At 32.9% G+C, this 18,820-nt stretch overlaps 1 protein-coding gene across 1 annotated transcript; it reads left to right on the top strand.

Moving 5' to 3' along the window:
- Nucleotides 1–11,136: 11,136 nt before the first annotated feature.
- On the top strand, nucleotides 11,137–13,027 carry LOC100242384 (aspartyl protease family protein At5g10770). The gene is made up of 2 exons (XM_010650476.3): nucleotides 11,137–11,495; nucleotides 11,599–13,027. The coding sequence occupies exons 1-2, from the start codon at nucleotides 11,219–11,221 to the stop codon at nucleotides 12,804–12,806; spliced, it is 1,485 nt and encodes a 494-aa protein (XP_010648778.1). The 5' UTR covers nucleotides 11,137–11,218; the 3' UTR covers nucleotides 12,807–13,027.
- The last annotated feature ends 5,793 nt before the right edge of the window (nucleotides 13,028–18,820 follow it).

Below are 18,820 nucleotides of genomic sequence, written 5' to 3'. Positions count from 1 at the left end.
ACCCAAGGTTCACAAATGAACTACCTAAGCTCCATTAAGGTAATACCTAAGGTTCACAAAGGCAGTACCTAAGGTGCATTAAGGTAGTACCTAAGGTTCACTAAGATAGTACCTTAGGTACATTAAGGTAGTACCTTAGGTGCAATAAGGTATTACCCAAGGTGAACCGATTGGCTAACATATTACAACATAATAATTCCATGCTCAATTAAGGATATTGTGTATTGAGTCTCATTTCTTGATTCATTTTCAAACTATGATGGAATTGAATGCTAAAGATACGTCCTATGATTGAGTACAGTAGTACCTAGGATTGACAAAGTAACTACAGTTGGTTCACAAATGTAGTAACCAAGGTGTGATAGTACTTAAGGTTCACTAAGATAGTACCTAAGGTTACTAAAATAGTACTAAGATACATTAAGGTAGTACCTAAAGTACATTAAGGCAGTACCTTCACACCATTAAGGTTACCTAAGCTTCCAATTGACTAACCAATTACAACATAATAATGTCATGCTCGTATCTAAAATGCAATTAAAGAAATTGTGTCTTCAATAGAGAAGTGCACCATTTCTCAAATCATCTTCATCTAGATGTTCTCTATTCTTATTGAATGCCAAAATGGGTACTATAATTAATAGAGCTAGTACCTAGGATTGACAAAGGAACTACCCAAGGTTCAAGAATGAAGTACCTAAGGTCCATTAAGGTAGTACCTAAGGTTCACTAAGACAGTGCCAAATGTGCATTAAAATAATACCTAAGGTGCATTAAGGTAATACCTAAGGTGCAGTAAGATGATACCTAAGATCCATTAAGATAGTACTTAAAGTGCATTAAGGTAGTACCTAAATTGCATTAAGGTAGTACCTAAGGTGCATGAAGATAGTACCTAAGGAGAACCTCCTGAATAACCTATTAGAACATAATAATGTCATGCTCAATTAAGGAAATTGTGTACTGAGTAGAGAAGTTCGTCATTTATCAATTCATTTTAAAACTAAGATGAAAGTGAATGCCAACTCTATGTCCTATGATTGAGGAATGTTGTACCTTGGATTGACAAAATAACTATAGTTAGTTCACAAGTGTAGTACCTAAGGTTCACTAAGGTAGTACCTAAAGTGCACTAAGGTAGTACCTATGGTTCACTAAGGTAATACCTATGGTTCACTAAGGTAGTATCTAAGGTTCAGTAAGCTAGTACATAAGGTGAACCAACTGATTAATTTATTAAAACATAATGTCATGCTCATATCTAAATGCAATTAAAGAAGATTGAACAATGCAAAACAAGTTCCACACTTATCTCAATTGATCTTCAAAATATATAAACCTAAATGCAAAACCAAAACACACTAGTAACCAGGTGTGAACAACACGACAGAGGATTATTGAAGGAAGATTGAACAATGGAATTGGCTTATCCAGCTCCCAATTGGTAGAGGCTTGTAACTGCACACCAAACACTGGGGTTTTGAATTTAGTTTATAAAAAGGCAAGCCTCCCATTCATTTGTTACTTAGCTTCTCAAGTACAATACAAAACAAGATGATTGACTTAATTCATCTGTAGAATAAGCATACATATCATGGCTCTAAAAGGAATTACAATGTATGATCTATCAAAGATTGCAAGGATGAAATCACAATATAGTCAAAATAGAAGTGACTATCCCAAACTCAAATTCTAGAAACCATATGATCTCCTATGTAGATTAAATGCCAACATATGAAATCACTTAAACCCCAATTTATCAATTTTTAATTAAAACACTCAACCATTTCCACAACCATGGAAACATCATACCTCAGCTCTAAACAATAACCAAACTATAAACCAGAAAAATCAAACAAACCCAATAAATCAATTGCATAAAAATCCTCAAAGAACCATAAAAATAGGTAATAAAATCAATCAAAAGATTAGTGCACACTTCAAACAACTATAAGAAAAACAATAAACCTAATTCATCCTAATAGCCAAGAAAACAAATTAACTAAAAACCCAATAATCCAATTCCACCAGAACCACAAAAAAAAAAAAAAAAAACCAACAACAAGCTTCAAAATCACACTCACCTCACCGAATTTTGGCCCGCAAACGTCTCTATTCCCACACAACACCCAAGTATCACACAAAAATGACCCACCATTCCCACACACATCTCTTTGCAAGCCCTGCAACACTCCTTGGAAGAATTGAACTTAAAGTCAAAATTCACTACAGGCCCCCAAAGTTCCAAATTCTCAATACCCCTACAACACCTGTCGTTCCCAACCTTCACCCTACAACTCCCATCCTTTCTAACCAATGCTAAAGCATCAAGCTCTGAAACTAGAGAATTGTCCTTGGGTCTAAGCACCACAGAAAATAATGCACAAACTAGAATTCATGAGGCAACACCCATCGAAAGAAGAATCAAAGAAGAATAACAGTTGGGTTCAGAGTTGATTTGCTTCTAACCCATTTGGGATTTGGGGTAGTAGAGGAAAAAACATAAATGGATTTGGATTTTATTAATTGGGTGTAGAGAATTGGGAAGCATTGACCTGTGAAATAGAGTAGTCTAAGTTGGAAATTGAAGGGGTTTTTTATTTTGGTTGTTTTATTAATGCTACAAAGTCTCTGAGATGAAGCCATTTATGGAAAAAATATTAAGAGAGAGCGCTTACCTTGGGTTTTGGATTTTTAGAGGGTGAAGTGGGAGTTGTGTCGGTGCCAATGGAAACAAGAATGAAGGAGATGAAAGTTGCCTTTTTTTGGTAAGGGTTACGAGAGATACCAGAATGAGATCTTACAATTAGGGCTTTAAAGATTGGGGAAAGTATGTTATGGGCTTCAATGTGTTTTATGGCTGCAAACAGTTGTAGAGGTCCAACAGTGGCCGAGTTATAATGGTGAGTAGTAACTAGATGTCAATGGTAATGGTGAAGAAAAAAAGTGAAGGAAAGTTGAAGACAAAAAAAGCCTGCAATCGAAATTAAAAGGGATCTTTGTGTTAACATGGATGTTAATATGGAGATTGATGAGGGTCATTGGTATAAAAAAACGAAGCAGCACAAAGTGAACAAAAATCATATTATTTTCCACATTAACCGTTGAATCTCATATTTCCAATTCTTGGGTTTTGAAAACCCAATTATTCTAAAATGGTTGGCCCAAAACACAAGTTTCTCTTAGTTTTTCTATCTTTCATTTACCCTGCTCTTATTGCTTCATTCTTGATTTGATCATCTTGCACGTGAGATTCTTTTTTATGAATATGTTTCTTTGTTTAATCCATAGGTTCATTTTAGTTGGTCATTTTCTGCCTTAGAAATGTCTCATTCTCATTCCTGTCAATCCTCTGAATTGACCTATCCAGAAAAAGAAGCGATAGAACCTATAGAGGAACATGCTAAGTCTCTTGTGTCAAGTGATAGCTCGTATGAGTTGGACAGTAACGAGTCGGGTCAAGGAATGGATGTGGTGAAGACACAAGAGTATCGTTTTCATTGTAAATACTCTATTCCTAAGGATATAGAGGTTTGTTTTCCATCTGACCATTTGGAGGCTCTTTACTCCTAGCAGGTCTTGTTCATTCATATACTAGCCTTGATAACAATTTGAAGTCTAGCCACAACTACCTCTTCATTTTTTAGTACATCAATTCTTTTACTACACTCGTATCACCCAATACACGTTCATTCCAATTATAGGTATATCAATTCTGAATTATATACATGATATGGATATTGGTTTGGAAAGGTACTTTTCATATATTCATTCAAATTATCTGTTGGAGGCAAGTTTCATTTTATGAGAATGCTCTTCTCTCCAACTAGTGCTTGGTTTACCAATTACTAAGAAATGAATTGTTTAGGGTAACGTCATAAGTTCTTATAACTGGGGTTTTGCCTCTAAATCTTTATTGCCAGGTTTTCCTCTTAGTGGATCCCTTTGTGTTCTTGGTATGTGTCTTTATGTTGTCATGCTTGTGATTTGCCTGTGATGGTTCTTTTCTTATTATTTCTTACATTTGTTTTGTATAGGGCTACCCGAATGAGGAAGGCAAGTGGAATGGATTTCTCCTAAATATCTAGGGAAGATTACTTTTGTATTGAGCGTAAGTGAGAAGGTGAGGGAGTATAACTTTTTGGTGACACCCTCTCATTTAAAAACCCTTCTTAAGCATCTAAGACCCTTTTGCAAATAGGATATACCCTGTTTACTATTTTCGTTGGAGAGATATGATCCCTGTGTTCATAAGGTAATTAGTTATACACTTGGATGCATTGAACTGAAGAAATCAAACACAGTTTTTAGGAGTCGAGAATTGGTGGAAAGAAAACGAAAATGCCAATAAGGGACTTTAAAGCAAACGAAAGATCAAAAGGCCTTGGTTGTAGCTGCCTTTAAGGCCAACTACTCTGTGGCATACTTTGTTTCTTCTTCATTATCATTGATCCCTACTTAAACTGCCATTACAGAAAACGAAGGAGGTGCTTCAATGATGAGTGCTTCAAGCCATACTTTGGGCAATGTGGTTAGTGGCCTTTCAAAGAATCAAAAGACAATAGACAAATAACCTTGTTCTGTTTCTGATAATGAGGGACCTTTTGCTAAGCGGGTTGCTCTTCCTCATTTGGCTCAATCTCCTATCACTCGTGATGGGAGAGCCTCGGTATCTTTTTCTCTTATTGTGAATGCCAATGCATCTACATCCAATAGTGTCCAATTTGTTACGATGGCTAAAGACAGACGAAGACATTCTTTGGAAAACATGTTAGCAAATTTACATATTTTCTTTGAAGGTGATATACTGACTTACTCATTTGCTAATTTGATTGTTTTGCCCCAAAATTCTAGTTCGTTTTTCCATGCTCCTGAGAGTTATTTTGTGCTCATTTCAAAGGGTATGAATGAGTAGAATGCCAAAGTTATTGAGGCTATAAACCATTTTTATGTGGATGACTTGTTACCATTGGTTCATATTATATGTCTTTCTTTCTAGTATTCTTGCTTTTTACTACTTATTTGTATTGCTATTTTTTTTTTCATTTTCAAATTTAGGTTGCATCTATGGACTTAAATTGCCACTATCAGCTCATAAGAGATAAACTTAAGTATCACGAGTCACTAAAGACTCTTACATTAGGTCTAAGAGACAAATACAAGGAGGGTTTTGCTCGTGTTCTTTATCTAGAGAGAAAGCTCAAAGAAGCTGAGGAGAATTTACATTCCTCTCTACAATAGGTTGATTCTTTGAAAAGAGGAGAAAAGAAACTTATTTAAGAGAAATCAAATCTTGTTGTAGCTATGGATGATCTTAAGTCAAAGCTAGCTCATATTAACTAAGAAAAAGAAAAAAACCCTAAACAAACTTCAATAACATTTTACTGAGGAAATGTAGTAGCAATTTCAAGAAGCATATGATTTCGATTGGGATCATGCTCTAGAAAAATACAAGATCATGCCTAGCGATCAGGAAGTGGAGTCACCTACAATAAACGCTCCAACTATTCATGGAGAAACTTTTGGCGTAGGGGAAGCTATTGAGAATGCTAATGAACTTGAGGCCCGAGATGGTGATGTTGTGGTCCATGTGGACTAGGATGGCTTTTCTGAAAACATTTGGATATTTGGTTAGCAAGACATGATGTAATAAAGTTAGACATAACTATCCCCTTGCTATTTTTTTGGTGTATTAACATTGATTTGAGCATTCAACCCAAATCTCTTACATTGTACATGACTTGGGTGCATTAGGAGTTGCATAGAAGATACAAGTCATGGGTTCCTTATAAGTGGATAAGTTGTCCATAGTTGGTTGATGGATTTGGGCAATTTAGTAGAGAATGCAGTGCACCACCTCCTAATTGCAAGGATGACTTGTCTTGGTCATCGGGATAAGTTTTCTATGGCAAGTGAACTAATGTATGTGATGTACACTGGATATGACCTATAATGAATCATGACGTAAGACTATTGATTGTTATAATTCACCAAGATACCATACTACATGGATTCTCAACCTTAAGAGGGTATTGAGTTTGTATCAGAATCAACATGAGGCTTTCACCTATGGGTGAGACCCTAAAGTGGTCATATATCCTTATGGGTTGGTTCACTATTGATGAAGGTTAGTGGCAACAAGTATTCTTAATAGAGACATCATGATATCTCATGAGATTGAGATAATGTGTCCTCTTGGGTGATTAAAAGGACATGTGATCATGAAATTTATGACCACATTAATTCCTTTAATGGCATTTGACATATGCACCTTGGAGTTAGGGTATGTCAATTGATCACATAATAAGTGAGATTTGTAACTCAAGGATTGGGGAGGTGATCTTGATAGGTGATTGCACTATCTTGTTAGATTACAAACACCAGCTCATAGGGAGTCTGCATGTAGTGGATAGTAGGTCACGGATCCCGAGTTTCATCTCATTGTTATTTATATACGATGTTGGAGTACAATTGATTCTCTTTAGTGGAATATTGAATCAACTTCATAATTGGATTCTAAGAGAGCCAATACTCTTATGGGTCCCAATGGTCCCCATTCTGAGCTCATATACCGTGATGACACGGTTTATGAGGGTTGGATTGACTTTAGGTTCATTTTTGTGCATAAGGGCATTTTGGTAATAATGTAAGGTTGCATAGGGGATAATGAACAAGGTGTTTGGATTAGACTAATTGATTAATTAGATGACCCTACAAAGTTAATTAATTAATTAGAGTTTGTTTTGGATTAGATTAAATGACCCAAGCCTTGATGGACTCAAGTGACTTAAGCTTAGTAGGCAACCCTATAAATACCCTTTTATGGGCTAGGGTTTCCATAACCATTTGGTGAGATTTGTCTTCCACCTCCAGAGAGAGAGGGGGAGAGTCATAGTTTCCTCCTTTTCAAAGCCCACACTTTAGAGCATCAAGATCATGGTGAAATGTTGAATCAACTTTAGAATTGAATTATGAGAGAGCCAATACTCCTATAGGTCCCAATAGCCCCCGCTTTGAGTCCATATACCATGATGACATAGTTTAAGAAGGTTGGATTAACTCTAGGTTCATTTTTATGCATAAGGGCATTTTGGTAATTACTTAAGGTTGCACAAGGAATAATAAACAAGGTTTTTGGATTGGACTAATTGATTAATTAGATGGCTCTATGTGGTTAATTAATCCATTAGGACCTGTTTTGGGCTAGATTAAGTGACCTAAGCCTTATTGGGCACAAGTCACTTAAGTTTGGTAGGGGAACCCTATAAATACCTTTTTGGGGTTAGAGTTTTCATAACCTTTTGGTGAAAGTTGTCTTCCACTTCCAGAGAGAGAAAAATAGAACCATTGCTTTTTCCCTTCCATTACCCACACTTTGGAGTGTCGAGATTATGGTTCGAGTCATCGGGCGGAAAATCATGGGTGTACAAGATCTCTAGACTCTTCAAACTTCTTCCTTATTGGATGGATTTGAATTTGTAAACACCCACATCATAGGTATGAATACAATATCTCTAGATTTATAGTTAATGATAGTTTTTATTGTCATTTTATTCTCTATGATAGATTTAGAAATGCCTAGGGATAGATTATGCACTCTATGATATCTAGGGCATAGGAACAGAGTAATCCAAAGTTCCCAACAATTAGTTGCAATCATTTGATGTTACGATTGTTATATCTTGTTTAATTTATAAATGTTCTAGTTTCTAATTAAAAAATCTTGTTTAATTTAGAAATTTTATAGTTTCTAACTTTTAATTAATTTGCTACTTTGGATAATATTTATGAAAATTTTATATGATGTGGATTAATCTATATTTAGTTTTTCTTGAATTATTTATGATTATAGTAATATATGGAGTAAAATTGTTAAAATTGAGCAATTTACATATGAATTTTATCAATTCGTGTGTGTGTGTGTATCTCTCTCTCTATATATATATATATTACACAATTTTAAAGTGCATTTACATTAAAAAGGGCATTTAGATGTTCATAGGAGTGTTTAGGTTGTTTATGATATGGAAAGGTACTTAAATAGCTCAAAATGAGGGATAATGGAAGGAAGGTTTGAGTGCTCTATAAGTCACTTCTAGTGTTCCAACATTTACGTGTTGTTAACATTGCTTCAAGATTTGTATTTAGTGCTCTTGCTTGGACCATTCAAACATCTATGTTTTTGCATTTTTTTTCTCACTTTGACATGCTCTCTTGAGTTTCCAATCATCTACCCCCTATTTTTAGTCTAATTCTTATGTCATTTTACATCGATTATTCTAAGATTTGATTCCATGGGATTGTTCATGGGGATTTCCTAACCCTTGTCATTGTTCAATTTCTTAGGTTTGCTTTCTCATCTCTCCAATTTTCAGTTTTTCAATTTTCATAGAGATGTGTTCTGGTTGTACTCACTAAAGAGTTTCTCACCCTTTGTCTCCTTAGAGCATAGATTTGGACATTCTACTATGATCCATGGCCATATGTCTCTGGATTACCTCATTGTTAATTGCATCTTCTCTAAGAAGCATATGAACTTCAATTACGCTTGGCCTACTATTCCCAATTTGAGCTCTAGACTATTTCTCCTACCAGATCGTTTGAGCTAGATTAATTTAGTATTACATGTTGTACATTTTAATTTATTGTTCTAGGACTTAAATATATGATATTTTATATTTTGATGTATTTTGCATAAGATTGTATGCTTTCGACATCATTTTCATTACCTTTGATATTATATTTTGAGTATGTGTGATTTCCATTGATTTACTTTCTATTCTTCATCATATTTTTGTGATAAAAAAGAAAAAAAATACGATAATTATTGATTATGTACACTAGGAACTTTGGATAATTGAATTTATTAAGATTGATGATTTCTCATTGATAAATTATCATTTTCATTGAATTAAAATATGTCATTATCTATTAAAATACCTTTAAAAATAAGAAAATATAACCATTATGATAAAAAAGATTAAAGAGTCATTCTTTTTCACTAAGTTTTATTTTTATTAAACTGTAATGATCTAATAATCATCTTGGTTATACTAAAATGAGACATAATCTATTAAAATTACCCTTAAAAATAAGAAAATAGAATAATAAGAATAATAAATTGAGTTTTTGGCATAATTTTTTTTTTCATATTTTATTGTTATATTAATTTCATAATGTATGTATATATATATATATATATATAAATTTCATATTTTATTGTTTAGCCCCTATTTGGAAACTGTTTTTTAAAATAGTTTTTAATTTTATAGAATAAAAATAAAAAAGAAAAAGAAATAAAACAAAATATATGTTTGATAACTAGAAAATATTTTTATGTTCTAAAAAGAAGAAAAACAATATGTTTTAAAATAATATCTTGTAATTATTTTCACTTATTTTTTAAAAATTATTTAAAAAAATAATTATTCACATATAGAGAATGATTAAAAATAAAACATTTCAAGTTTCTAAATAGATTGTTGTTTTCCACAAAACATTAGAAAAAAAATTTCAAAAACTATTTTTAGAAATTATTTTTCAAAACTATTCTAAAAAACATTTCCCAAACAAAACCACTTTTTTTTTTTTTTTTCATATGTGGATCATATCCTACCATTTTAACCCAATTTGGAGCTTTTCATGATGGGGATATACAAATGGGACATGGCCATAAGCATGAAGGGAATCTACAAATCTCAACATTATCTTTCTAACACTAAACAATTCCATGAATACAAATCTACTTAAAATCATGTATAGCACAAGAACTTATCCATAATCCCCAACTATGTGAATTGCACAAGTTTGAAATTCAGAAAACTTCAACATTCAAATCCACAAGCAAATTTTTTGAATCATTATTATATAAATACAAAAATGTTTAATACACTTATAATGCTCGAAATGATCATAAAGACACTCAACAAATGAAAGTAGGATACATTGTAAGAATACTTTACCAATTATATATGAATCTACCAACCTACTTCCCATTAAGCATTAGTTTTCTGGTCCTCATAGACATGCAGGGAGTGATCACTTTATAGTCTTCCACATTTGGACGACCAAGCCTCTTGGGATTTGGAACGAAATCACCGACCTTTAATTCATTCTTCTTCCTTCTTCCTTCTTGTAGGGCAAAACAATTAATGGTGGACTTCAAAAGACCCACACCCAAGACCCAAGTCGCTCCACTAATTTGGCATATTATAGTTCCTTTTTCTCTTTGGAACGAAATCACCTACCTTTAATTCATTGCATCTGATATTTTATTACAGTTCTTAGATAGGCCTTTCTGGGTTTTATTTTGAAATTTTTTTAATGTTTAGATTTTTAGGGTTGATAAATTCTAAATGTAGGGGATTATTTTTTATTTGATTATAAGATTTTTTTAAATATTTTAGATTTTTCGATGTAATTAAACAGTTAATTGATTACATATGTTTTAATAATAACACTATGTTTATATTATCACGTTATATACAATTTTTAAATAAAAATTTTAATACCTTCAAGTGATTTATATTTAGTTATTTTAAAATTTCAAAAAAAATTATTATTCATCGAATTATAAAATTTTATAGAAGTTTTGTTCCAATTTTTTTTTAAAAAAAAATTATTAAAAATAACCAATGGCAATAGACAGCAAATTTTACCAATATATGAAGCTACTTGCCACTTTCCTTTAAAGCATTAGTTTTCCAGGCGACACTAGTGCTGGGAATCGCTTTACATTAATTCTTTCAAAAAGACCCAATTCATCTTTCTTTTCTCTCTCTCTCTTTTTTTTTTCTTTTATCCTTTTAGGGCAAAAGAATTGGCTGACTCCAAGAAGACCCAAGTCAGTCCAATAATTTGGCATATTGTAGCCCTTTTCCTTCTGGGTGGGGATGTTGGTTGGCCATGCATCCATTGACTAAGTCCACTCGGCCAAAACTAATCATGAACATATATATATATATAGTCCAATAATTTGGCATATTGTAGCCCTTTTCCTTTTGGGTGGGGATGTTGGTTGGCCATGCATCCATTGACTAAGTCCACTCGGCCAAAACTAATCATGAACATATATATATATATATATATAAAGATCGATCCATGAAGACAAGTGTTTCTAAAGTAGTATGAATCAGGTGACAAGATGTGAACTCATACAATTTTGGAGTGGACTTGGTCCAAAAGCTTTGGATGTTTCAAACACAACAAGAAATAATATATGTCGGGGTATTCCTTACTCTTTCTCTATATATATTGCTTAGTACTGAGGCTAACACATTCAGCAATAACAACTGAAAGTTTATGTGTTAGATTCATGGCCATTCTTTGTCCTTCCACTGCCATCTACCATCTTCTCTTCTCTTCTCTTCTTCTGTTTTTCTCATGTTATGTGAGCGCTATACCCGTCTACGGAGCAGAAGAGGGCAAAGACGGATTTCATTCCACTCCTGTAAGTTCACTGCTGCCAAAGAACAAATGCTCGGCATCTGCCAGAGGTGAAGTCCCTTTAACTCCCAAAATATTGTGTTTTCATGTAGAAGAGGGCATTCTATAGGAAAGTCTAATTGATGAATTGTATATATGTGTTATGTGTTGCAGGAGGATCTCAAGGGCTTCCAATAACACAAAAATATGGGCCATGCTCTGGATCAGGCCACTCCCAACCTCCCAGTCCTCAGGAAATCTTTGGCCGAGATGAATCCAGAGTTAGCTTCATCAACTCCAAATTCAACCAATACGCTCCAGAGAATTTGAAAGATCATACCCCCAATAATAAGCTGTTTGATGAAGATGGCAATTTTCTTGTTGACGTTGCTTTTGGCACACCCCCACAGAAATTTACGTTAATATTGGACACCGGCAGCAGCATAACTTGGACACAGTGCAAACCCTGTGTGCGCTGCTTAAAAGCCTCTCGTCGGCATTTTGACCCATCGGCATCGTTGACTTATTCACTTGGTTCTTGCATTCCAAGTACTGTTGGGAACACCTATAACATGACATATGGCGATAAATCTACCTCTGTAGGAAACTATGGATGCGATACCATGACATTGGAGCATTCTGATGTGTTCCCTAAGTTTCAATTCGGTTGCGGCAGAAATAATGAGGGTGATTTTGGCAGCGGAGCTGATGGGATGCTGGGGCTTGGACAAGGGCAGCTTTCTACCGTATCTCAAACAGCTTCGAAGTTTAAAAAAGTTTTCAGTTACTGTCTCCCTGAGGAAGATTCCATTGGATCGCTGCTGTTCGGAGAGAAAGCCACTTCCCAATCCTCCTCCTTAAAGTTCACATCGCTTGTAAATGGTCCTGGAACCTCAGGGTTAGAGGAGTCAGGGTACTATTTCGTCAAGCTCTTGGATATAAGTGTTGGTAACAAGCGACTTAATATTCCCAGCTCCGTGTTTGCATCACCTGGAACTATAATAGACTCGGGAACTGTCATCACTCGCCTCCCTCAACGAGCCTATTCAGCACTCAAAGCTGCATTCAAGAAAGCAATGGCGAAATATCCTCTTTCCAATGGGAGGCGGAAGAAAGGTGACATATTGGACACATGCTACAATTTAAGTGGAAGGAAAGATGTGTTACTACCGGAGATAGTGCTACATTTTGGGGAAGGAGCCGACGTACGTTTGAATGGAAAGAGAGTTATTTGGGGGAATGATGCATCTCGGCTTTGCTTGGCTTTTGCTGGGAACTCCGAATTAACCATTATTGGAAATAGACAACAAGTGTCTCTAACAGTTCTATATGACATACAAGGAGGAAGGATAGGGTTTGGGGGCAATGGTTGCTCCAAGTGAGACCTAATGCATCCTTATCGTTTTGTCTGGTAATTAGGAGTGCAGATAGAGGATGTCCATTAGATGCATAAGGAGTGGGATAGCCCATTTCATGTTTAATTTGTTTGGTTTGCTCTTGTAATAAAATTTTGAGGGGAAAACATATTCCATTCAAATGCTTGTGGCTTGCATAATGTAAGGTTTGGAATGAATAGAATGCAGTAGTTTTATGTTGCTGAAAATTTATTGGTTTGGCAATTTCTTGGGTATCAGGAAATTGTTCAAAGTCTATTAGTAGAATGATGTGGTCAACTTGTTCAATGAATGCATCAGCCTGCAATCGAGAGCGATTGAACCCCTTTCTGGATCAAAACCTTTAACCCAATGAGCATGAGCACGTTAAGAGTTGTACAGTGTTAGCCAACACTAGAGATCAGGTTGGCTAACCTGAATCGTTAGGCCTGAAGACGAACCTGGAGTTCGACTCGAGTCTTCAGGTTGGCCCAAGCCCAGCCCAAAGTTTTCCCCTGACCCAATCCAATTGTGTTACAACTTACAACCCTTGGCATGAATAGGCTTCCAAGCACCTGCCAGGCTGCCACAGACCTTGGCTATACGCGTGAGCTTACTAAATACCAATATTTCATAACCACAAAACCCGCTCTGCTCGCTGTGGGTTTGTGGTCCTTCCCTTCCTCTGCGCACTTTACCTTTATCCCTACTTCCCCTTCGTCTTCCTCTTCCACTCTCCCTTACCATTGGTTGAAGGATTCAATCATTTTGTTCTTGACATGGTCTGATTTCACCCTTTCATCACAAGCATGCCTACTTTAGTGAGTTCGGGTATGTTGGTCAACCATTCTTGTGCCTCCTTGTTTATTTTCTTGATTTCTTCTATTGTCAGATTGAATGATTTGGATGTTCATGGTTTTATAGCCTTCCAAAAGAAATTCCTTAAGACCAAGCCTCCATATATACTTCACTTTGAAGTTGTTGCATAGATGTCTCTAATAATGCCTCTGTCATGCTTCAGTCACGATATTAATTAATTGATGGCTTATACAATTTTAACAACTATTGGTAATATCTCATTTTTAAACTATGCAAGAAAATAATTTTAGATTTTCTAAAATCATGTTACAAAAATCTAATGTATTTCACAATAATTTAACTATTTAAGATTTTAAAAATCTTATACTGTCTTTAAAGTCACCTCATATATATATATATATATATATATATATATATATATATATATATATATATATTTTAAATTATATTAGGTAATTTTTTACATTTTAAAAAAATCATCTCATCACAAAAGTTTTCCAAAGTAAAACATTAAATATATAAAAGCTAAAGAAAATTAGTTTCTAATATAAAATTTTGGACAAAACTATTAATAAAAAAGTGTAAATAATATGTAAAATATTTAAATTAAATCTTAATTTTTTATTTATCATCAAATTAGATGTCTGAATAATTTGGAAGTTTTTAGAAAATAAATTTTAAAATATTTTATTTATCAATTGTTGAAATATTTTTTAAAAAGTAAGTAAAAAAGTTAAATTAAATCTTAATTATTCTATTCATTGAATTAGATGTTGAAAATCATTTGGAAGTTTTTAAAAATATAAAATTTAAAATATTTATTATTGAAATATTTTTTTAAAGTTTTTATAACTATTGTCAAATATTATAAATATATTTTTATTATATAATACTAATTACAATGAATGATTTATATTTTTATTATTTTATAATTGGAAAATTTTTGTGGAAATATAAATTAAAAAACATAAGAAAAGAAAAAAACTTTCCCAAAAGCTCTCAAAAAGCCCTTCTATCGTCATTCATAACCATAGTCGAAGTCTTCACCTTTGATCAAAATAACATTGTTGCCCATTGAAGTGTCCTTGTCACCACAGCTCATGTTGATGCTTTATACTATTTGATATGATCTTTACCATTGTCTTACTATACAAGGTCGATGCAGCCTTTTTTCTTAACGGTTCACATCTAGGCCACTCCTCTCCCTTGTCCTAATTTAACCCGAGACTTCGAATCTTCAATATTCTTTACACTCCATTTTAAAAAAAAAAAATTCTTATTTATCTTTTTATATATTATTGCTCCATTACTAGAATAATTGTGGATTATCATTTTTTCCGCTTTGTTTAGAAATGTAATTGTGTTCATCTTATTTGAGGTCCAAATGCATTAAAATCTACCTTGGATTGACTGATTTTTTTTTTCTTGGTTGTAAAAGAGAGTTCTTAAAATTAATCGTGTGTAAAAGTATATTTTACTTTTTACATCATGAATGAAATAATTTATGTGTTTTAATAGAATTATTCTATTGTTTATGTAAAAGGGTCTTCTCATTGAAGAATTGTAAGGTCAAGTGGAGTTACTTTGAACACCCTTGACATATAAGAGTTATTATTGAAAATTAAAACTATCTTCCATTATATGATATAATAATATGCTTACTAATTAAAACTATATTATATTTTACAGGAAGAGATGCACAAAATTTAGGAAAGATGCACGAAATTTAGGATGAGGGCACTACTCTTTTCATTAACTTAAAGATAACATAAAGAGTGTTTGGAAAACGACAAATTATTTAAATGGTTTGGAAAGACAAGAAGGTTGTGGGAGTAGATTACAAAGTTACACAAATTCAAGAGTATGACGACCATTGAGTTGCAAGAGTTGAAGGCATAAATATGGAATTTCATGCCATAACAAACCAGCTCTTCTTAATAACCACCACTTCAATCTTACTTATCTTTCAAGCCACCTTTTCCACCATTGAGTTGAAATCATGATGTAGTTTATTATTATTTGTTGGTCACTTTATTTTGGGCAATATTCAAATAGTCCTGGGACAATGTTAGTTTCAAGTATGATTCACATTAATGAAAAAAATATTTTGATGTATACTTAATTTCTATAGTTATTGTATTTTCAAGTTATTAAAAGTTTGATTTACATAATATCATATTAATTTAAAATGTTAATATCATAGAGGTTTATATGGGTTAATGTTTCATTTAAAAGGTAACAAAAATATTATATTTAGGGAGAAAAAAATTTCATCCCAAAATGTGTACATAGACGAGAATTTTTTTCATTATTTTTATCTCCCAATGTGAATAGAAATACTTAGAAATGAAATTGTTTCGTTTCCTAAACATTGTTAACTTTTTAAGATAAAATAATTTTGTCTCCAAATGTAAGCTAAAACATTTCAAGATGAAAGTTTTTTATTACCCAAACTATATGTCAATATTATGAGATATAAATATTTCATCCCCTAATCTAAGTTGAAATATTCAGAGACGAAATTATTTCGTTGTAGAAACTGTGTCAATATTTTGGAAAGGAAATATTTCATCTCCCAATATATAAAGTAACATTTAGAGACAAAATACTTTCATTTCCCGATAAGTTCTTGTGTCACCAAATGGTTTAATGGATTTTACAAATTTTACTTCCAACAACTTTTGATTTTGCACCATAAAAAACACTTGTTGACAAATAATTTTGGTGATGATTTTTTTTCATTAGAGACACATTTTGTGACAAAATTAAATTTTTTATCTCCAAAAAGGGTAACATAATTGTAGAGACAATTCTAAGGACAAAATTTTTCATCTAGAAATTTTTTTGCCACAAAAGTAAAATCTTTAGAGATGAAACATTTCATCCCTAATAATGTACTTTGTTGTAATGTCCTTAAAAGCACATATATTTTAAAACAATCATCCCGTGTATATGGAGCCCTTAAAAGCATAATATGGTATAACAATTATTAGCCCAAAGATTTTTCTAAGTGTGTTTAATAGTGTTTCTACTTGAAGTGTTTTTAGGAGAATCAACTATCAAGTGTTTCTCCACAAAACAATACTATAAGTGATTTTTCAGATTTTTAAAAGTGTTTCCTAAATTTTTCCAAATATCTCATTTTTTTATTTAAAAAAAACACTTTTTAAGTTAAAAATAAATCCTAAAATCATTGTCAAACGGACTTAAACTTGGTTAGGTAAATAATGACATAAGGTGTAAAAAAAAATCCAATTTTGCACTAGAATATTGAAAATCGATTTTGCCCTAGAGCACTCAAAACACCTTGGATGTTGAAAAAAAAAAACCTTTGTGGGTACTCCAATACAACTTTTTTTTTTTTTTTTTTTTTGCATTTTCTTGTTGTTTATTTTGTTTTTTCTCATGTTATAGGTCCAAAATACTGGGTTTTTCAAAGCCTAAGTACACATTTATTGTGTTAAATATTGGTTATGCTCTTTGCCATTATTCCATATGCATTCCCAATAATTTCAAGAACCTTGTTGATTTTCATGCAACGATTTATGGTGAAAATTAGAGACAAAAGAAAAGAAAAACACACAGATTTAACATGGTTCAGCAGATTACCTACATCCATGGGAACAAGGAAGAAGGCTTTCACTATATCTGAAATTAGGGTTACATAAAAGGGTATTTATACTAACCCTTAGGTAATGAAATGTCAAAAATACCCCTGAACCATACCACGGGGGGTGATGCCACCTCGCACCCTCCCCCCTCAACCTATCGTTTGCTCACAACAATAAAAATACAAGCTTGAATGGCAAATGTCATTGTTCTACTCCACTTCACTCCCATATTTGCCCATTTTTCTCTATATATCTTTCACTCAATATGAGTCACATACTACAACAACCTCCACCTTGGCAAATATTAACCCCCCTTAGGAAACGAGAAACATAGCTTGCAACTGTATCTGGGACAATAAGTTGGGGCATCTCCTATCTAATATCTGGAGACATTAATCAAGTTCAAGCAATGATTTTTCAGATTTTTAAAAGTGTTTCCTAAATTTTTCCAAACATCTTATTTAAAAAAAAAAAAACACTTTTTAAGTTTAAAAAAAGCTTCCTAAAATCATTGTCAAATGGACTCTAAGCTTGTTTAGGTAAATAATGACATAAGGTGTAAAAAAAAGCCAATTTTGCACTAGAGTACTGAAAATTGGTTTTGCCCTAGAGCACTCAAAACGCCCTAGATGTTGAAAAAAAACCTTTGTGAGTGCTCCAAGACCATTTTTTTTTTCTTTTTTGCATTTTCTTGTTTATTTTGGTTTTTCTCATGTTATAGGTCCAAAATACCGAGTTTTTCAAAGTCTAAATACACATTTATTGTGTTAAATGTTGGTTATGCTCTTTGCCATTATTCCATATGCATTCTCAATAATTTCGAGAACCTCATTCTTGATTGAGATTTGTTCGTGGTAATTAACCTTATCTCCTTAAGTTGAGGTGTTCATTAAGGAGAACAAAGTTCCATATAAAAAATGTGAAATGCGATAAGTATAGGTATTGGTGAGTGTAAGATACTTGAAAGAAGATAGCATCTATGGTCATGAGAAATCTATATACTTGATATAGTACATTTAGTGAATTTGTTCTATGGTCAATTAGATCTGTGATTTTTTTAACTATTTTTGGTAAACTTTGTAAGTGGCTTTTCATGTTTATATATATCATGTGTCTTTTTTGTGATTGCAATTATGACATTTGGTCATCTTATATTCAAAAATTTTAATTATGGAAAAAAAATTGAAATTTTAGGCATAAAATTAGGTCCACATATTCACTCATTGCCTAGGTAGTTGCCATGGGTTAAGAAATCATTTTCTATTGATATTAGAGTAGAATAAATTTAATATTACAAGATAGTAACATGTAAATTTAAAATTAAAATTAAAATTTTCTATTCCTACTTAATCTTGAGTCATGAAATTGTAGTGAGTCGGATCACTCATAAAAAATCCATCATATACTTTGTTGGAAATAACTATCCCCATTGGAAATCTTGTATAGAATTTTTCTTGAAAACATAAGATGAACAAGCTTGAAATGTTTTTGAATTTGGTTAGGAATCTCTATTAATATTGGATGGAATTGGTAGATTCATTAGAAAAATTAAGCCTAAACATGAATGGGACAAATTCAACATGAAGGAAGTGA

Source organism: Vitis vinifera, chromosome 4 (assembly GCF_030704535.1).
Source record: "Vitis vinifera cultivar Pinot Noir 40024 chromosome 4, ASM3070453v1".
NCBI classification, from domain to species: Eukaryota; Viridiplantae; Streptophyta; class Magnoliopsida; order Vitales; family Vitaceae; genus Vitis; species Vitis vinifera.
The sequence above is the reverse complement of the archived record's forward strand: the minus strand, read 5'-3'. Positions and strand labels throughout refer to the sequence as shown.

Excerpts from the sequence above, each read along its gene's own strand:
- LOC100242384 (XM_010650476.3), top strand. The coding sequence starts at position 11,219 with ATGTCGGGGTATTCCTTACTCTTTCTCTATATATATTGCTTAGTACTG. Across the intron at positions 11,496-11,598 it reads ATGCTCGGCATCTGCCAGAG|GAGGATCTCAAGGGCTTCCA; the intron begins GTGAAGTCCCTT and ends TATGTGTTGCAG.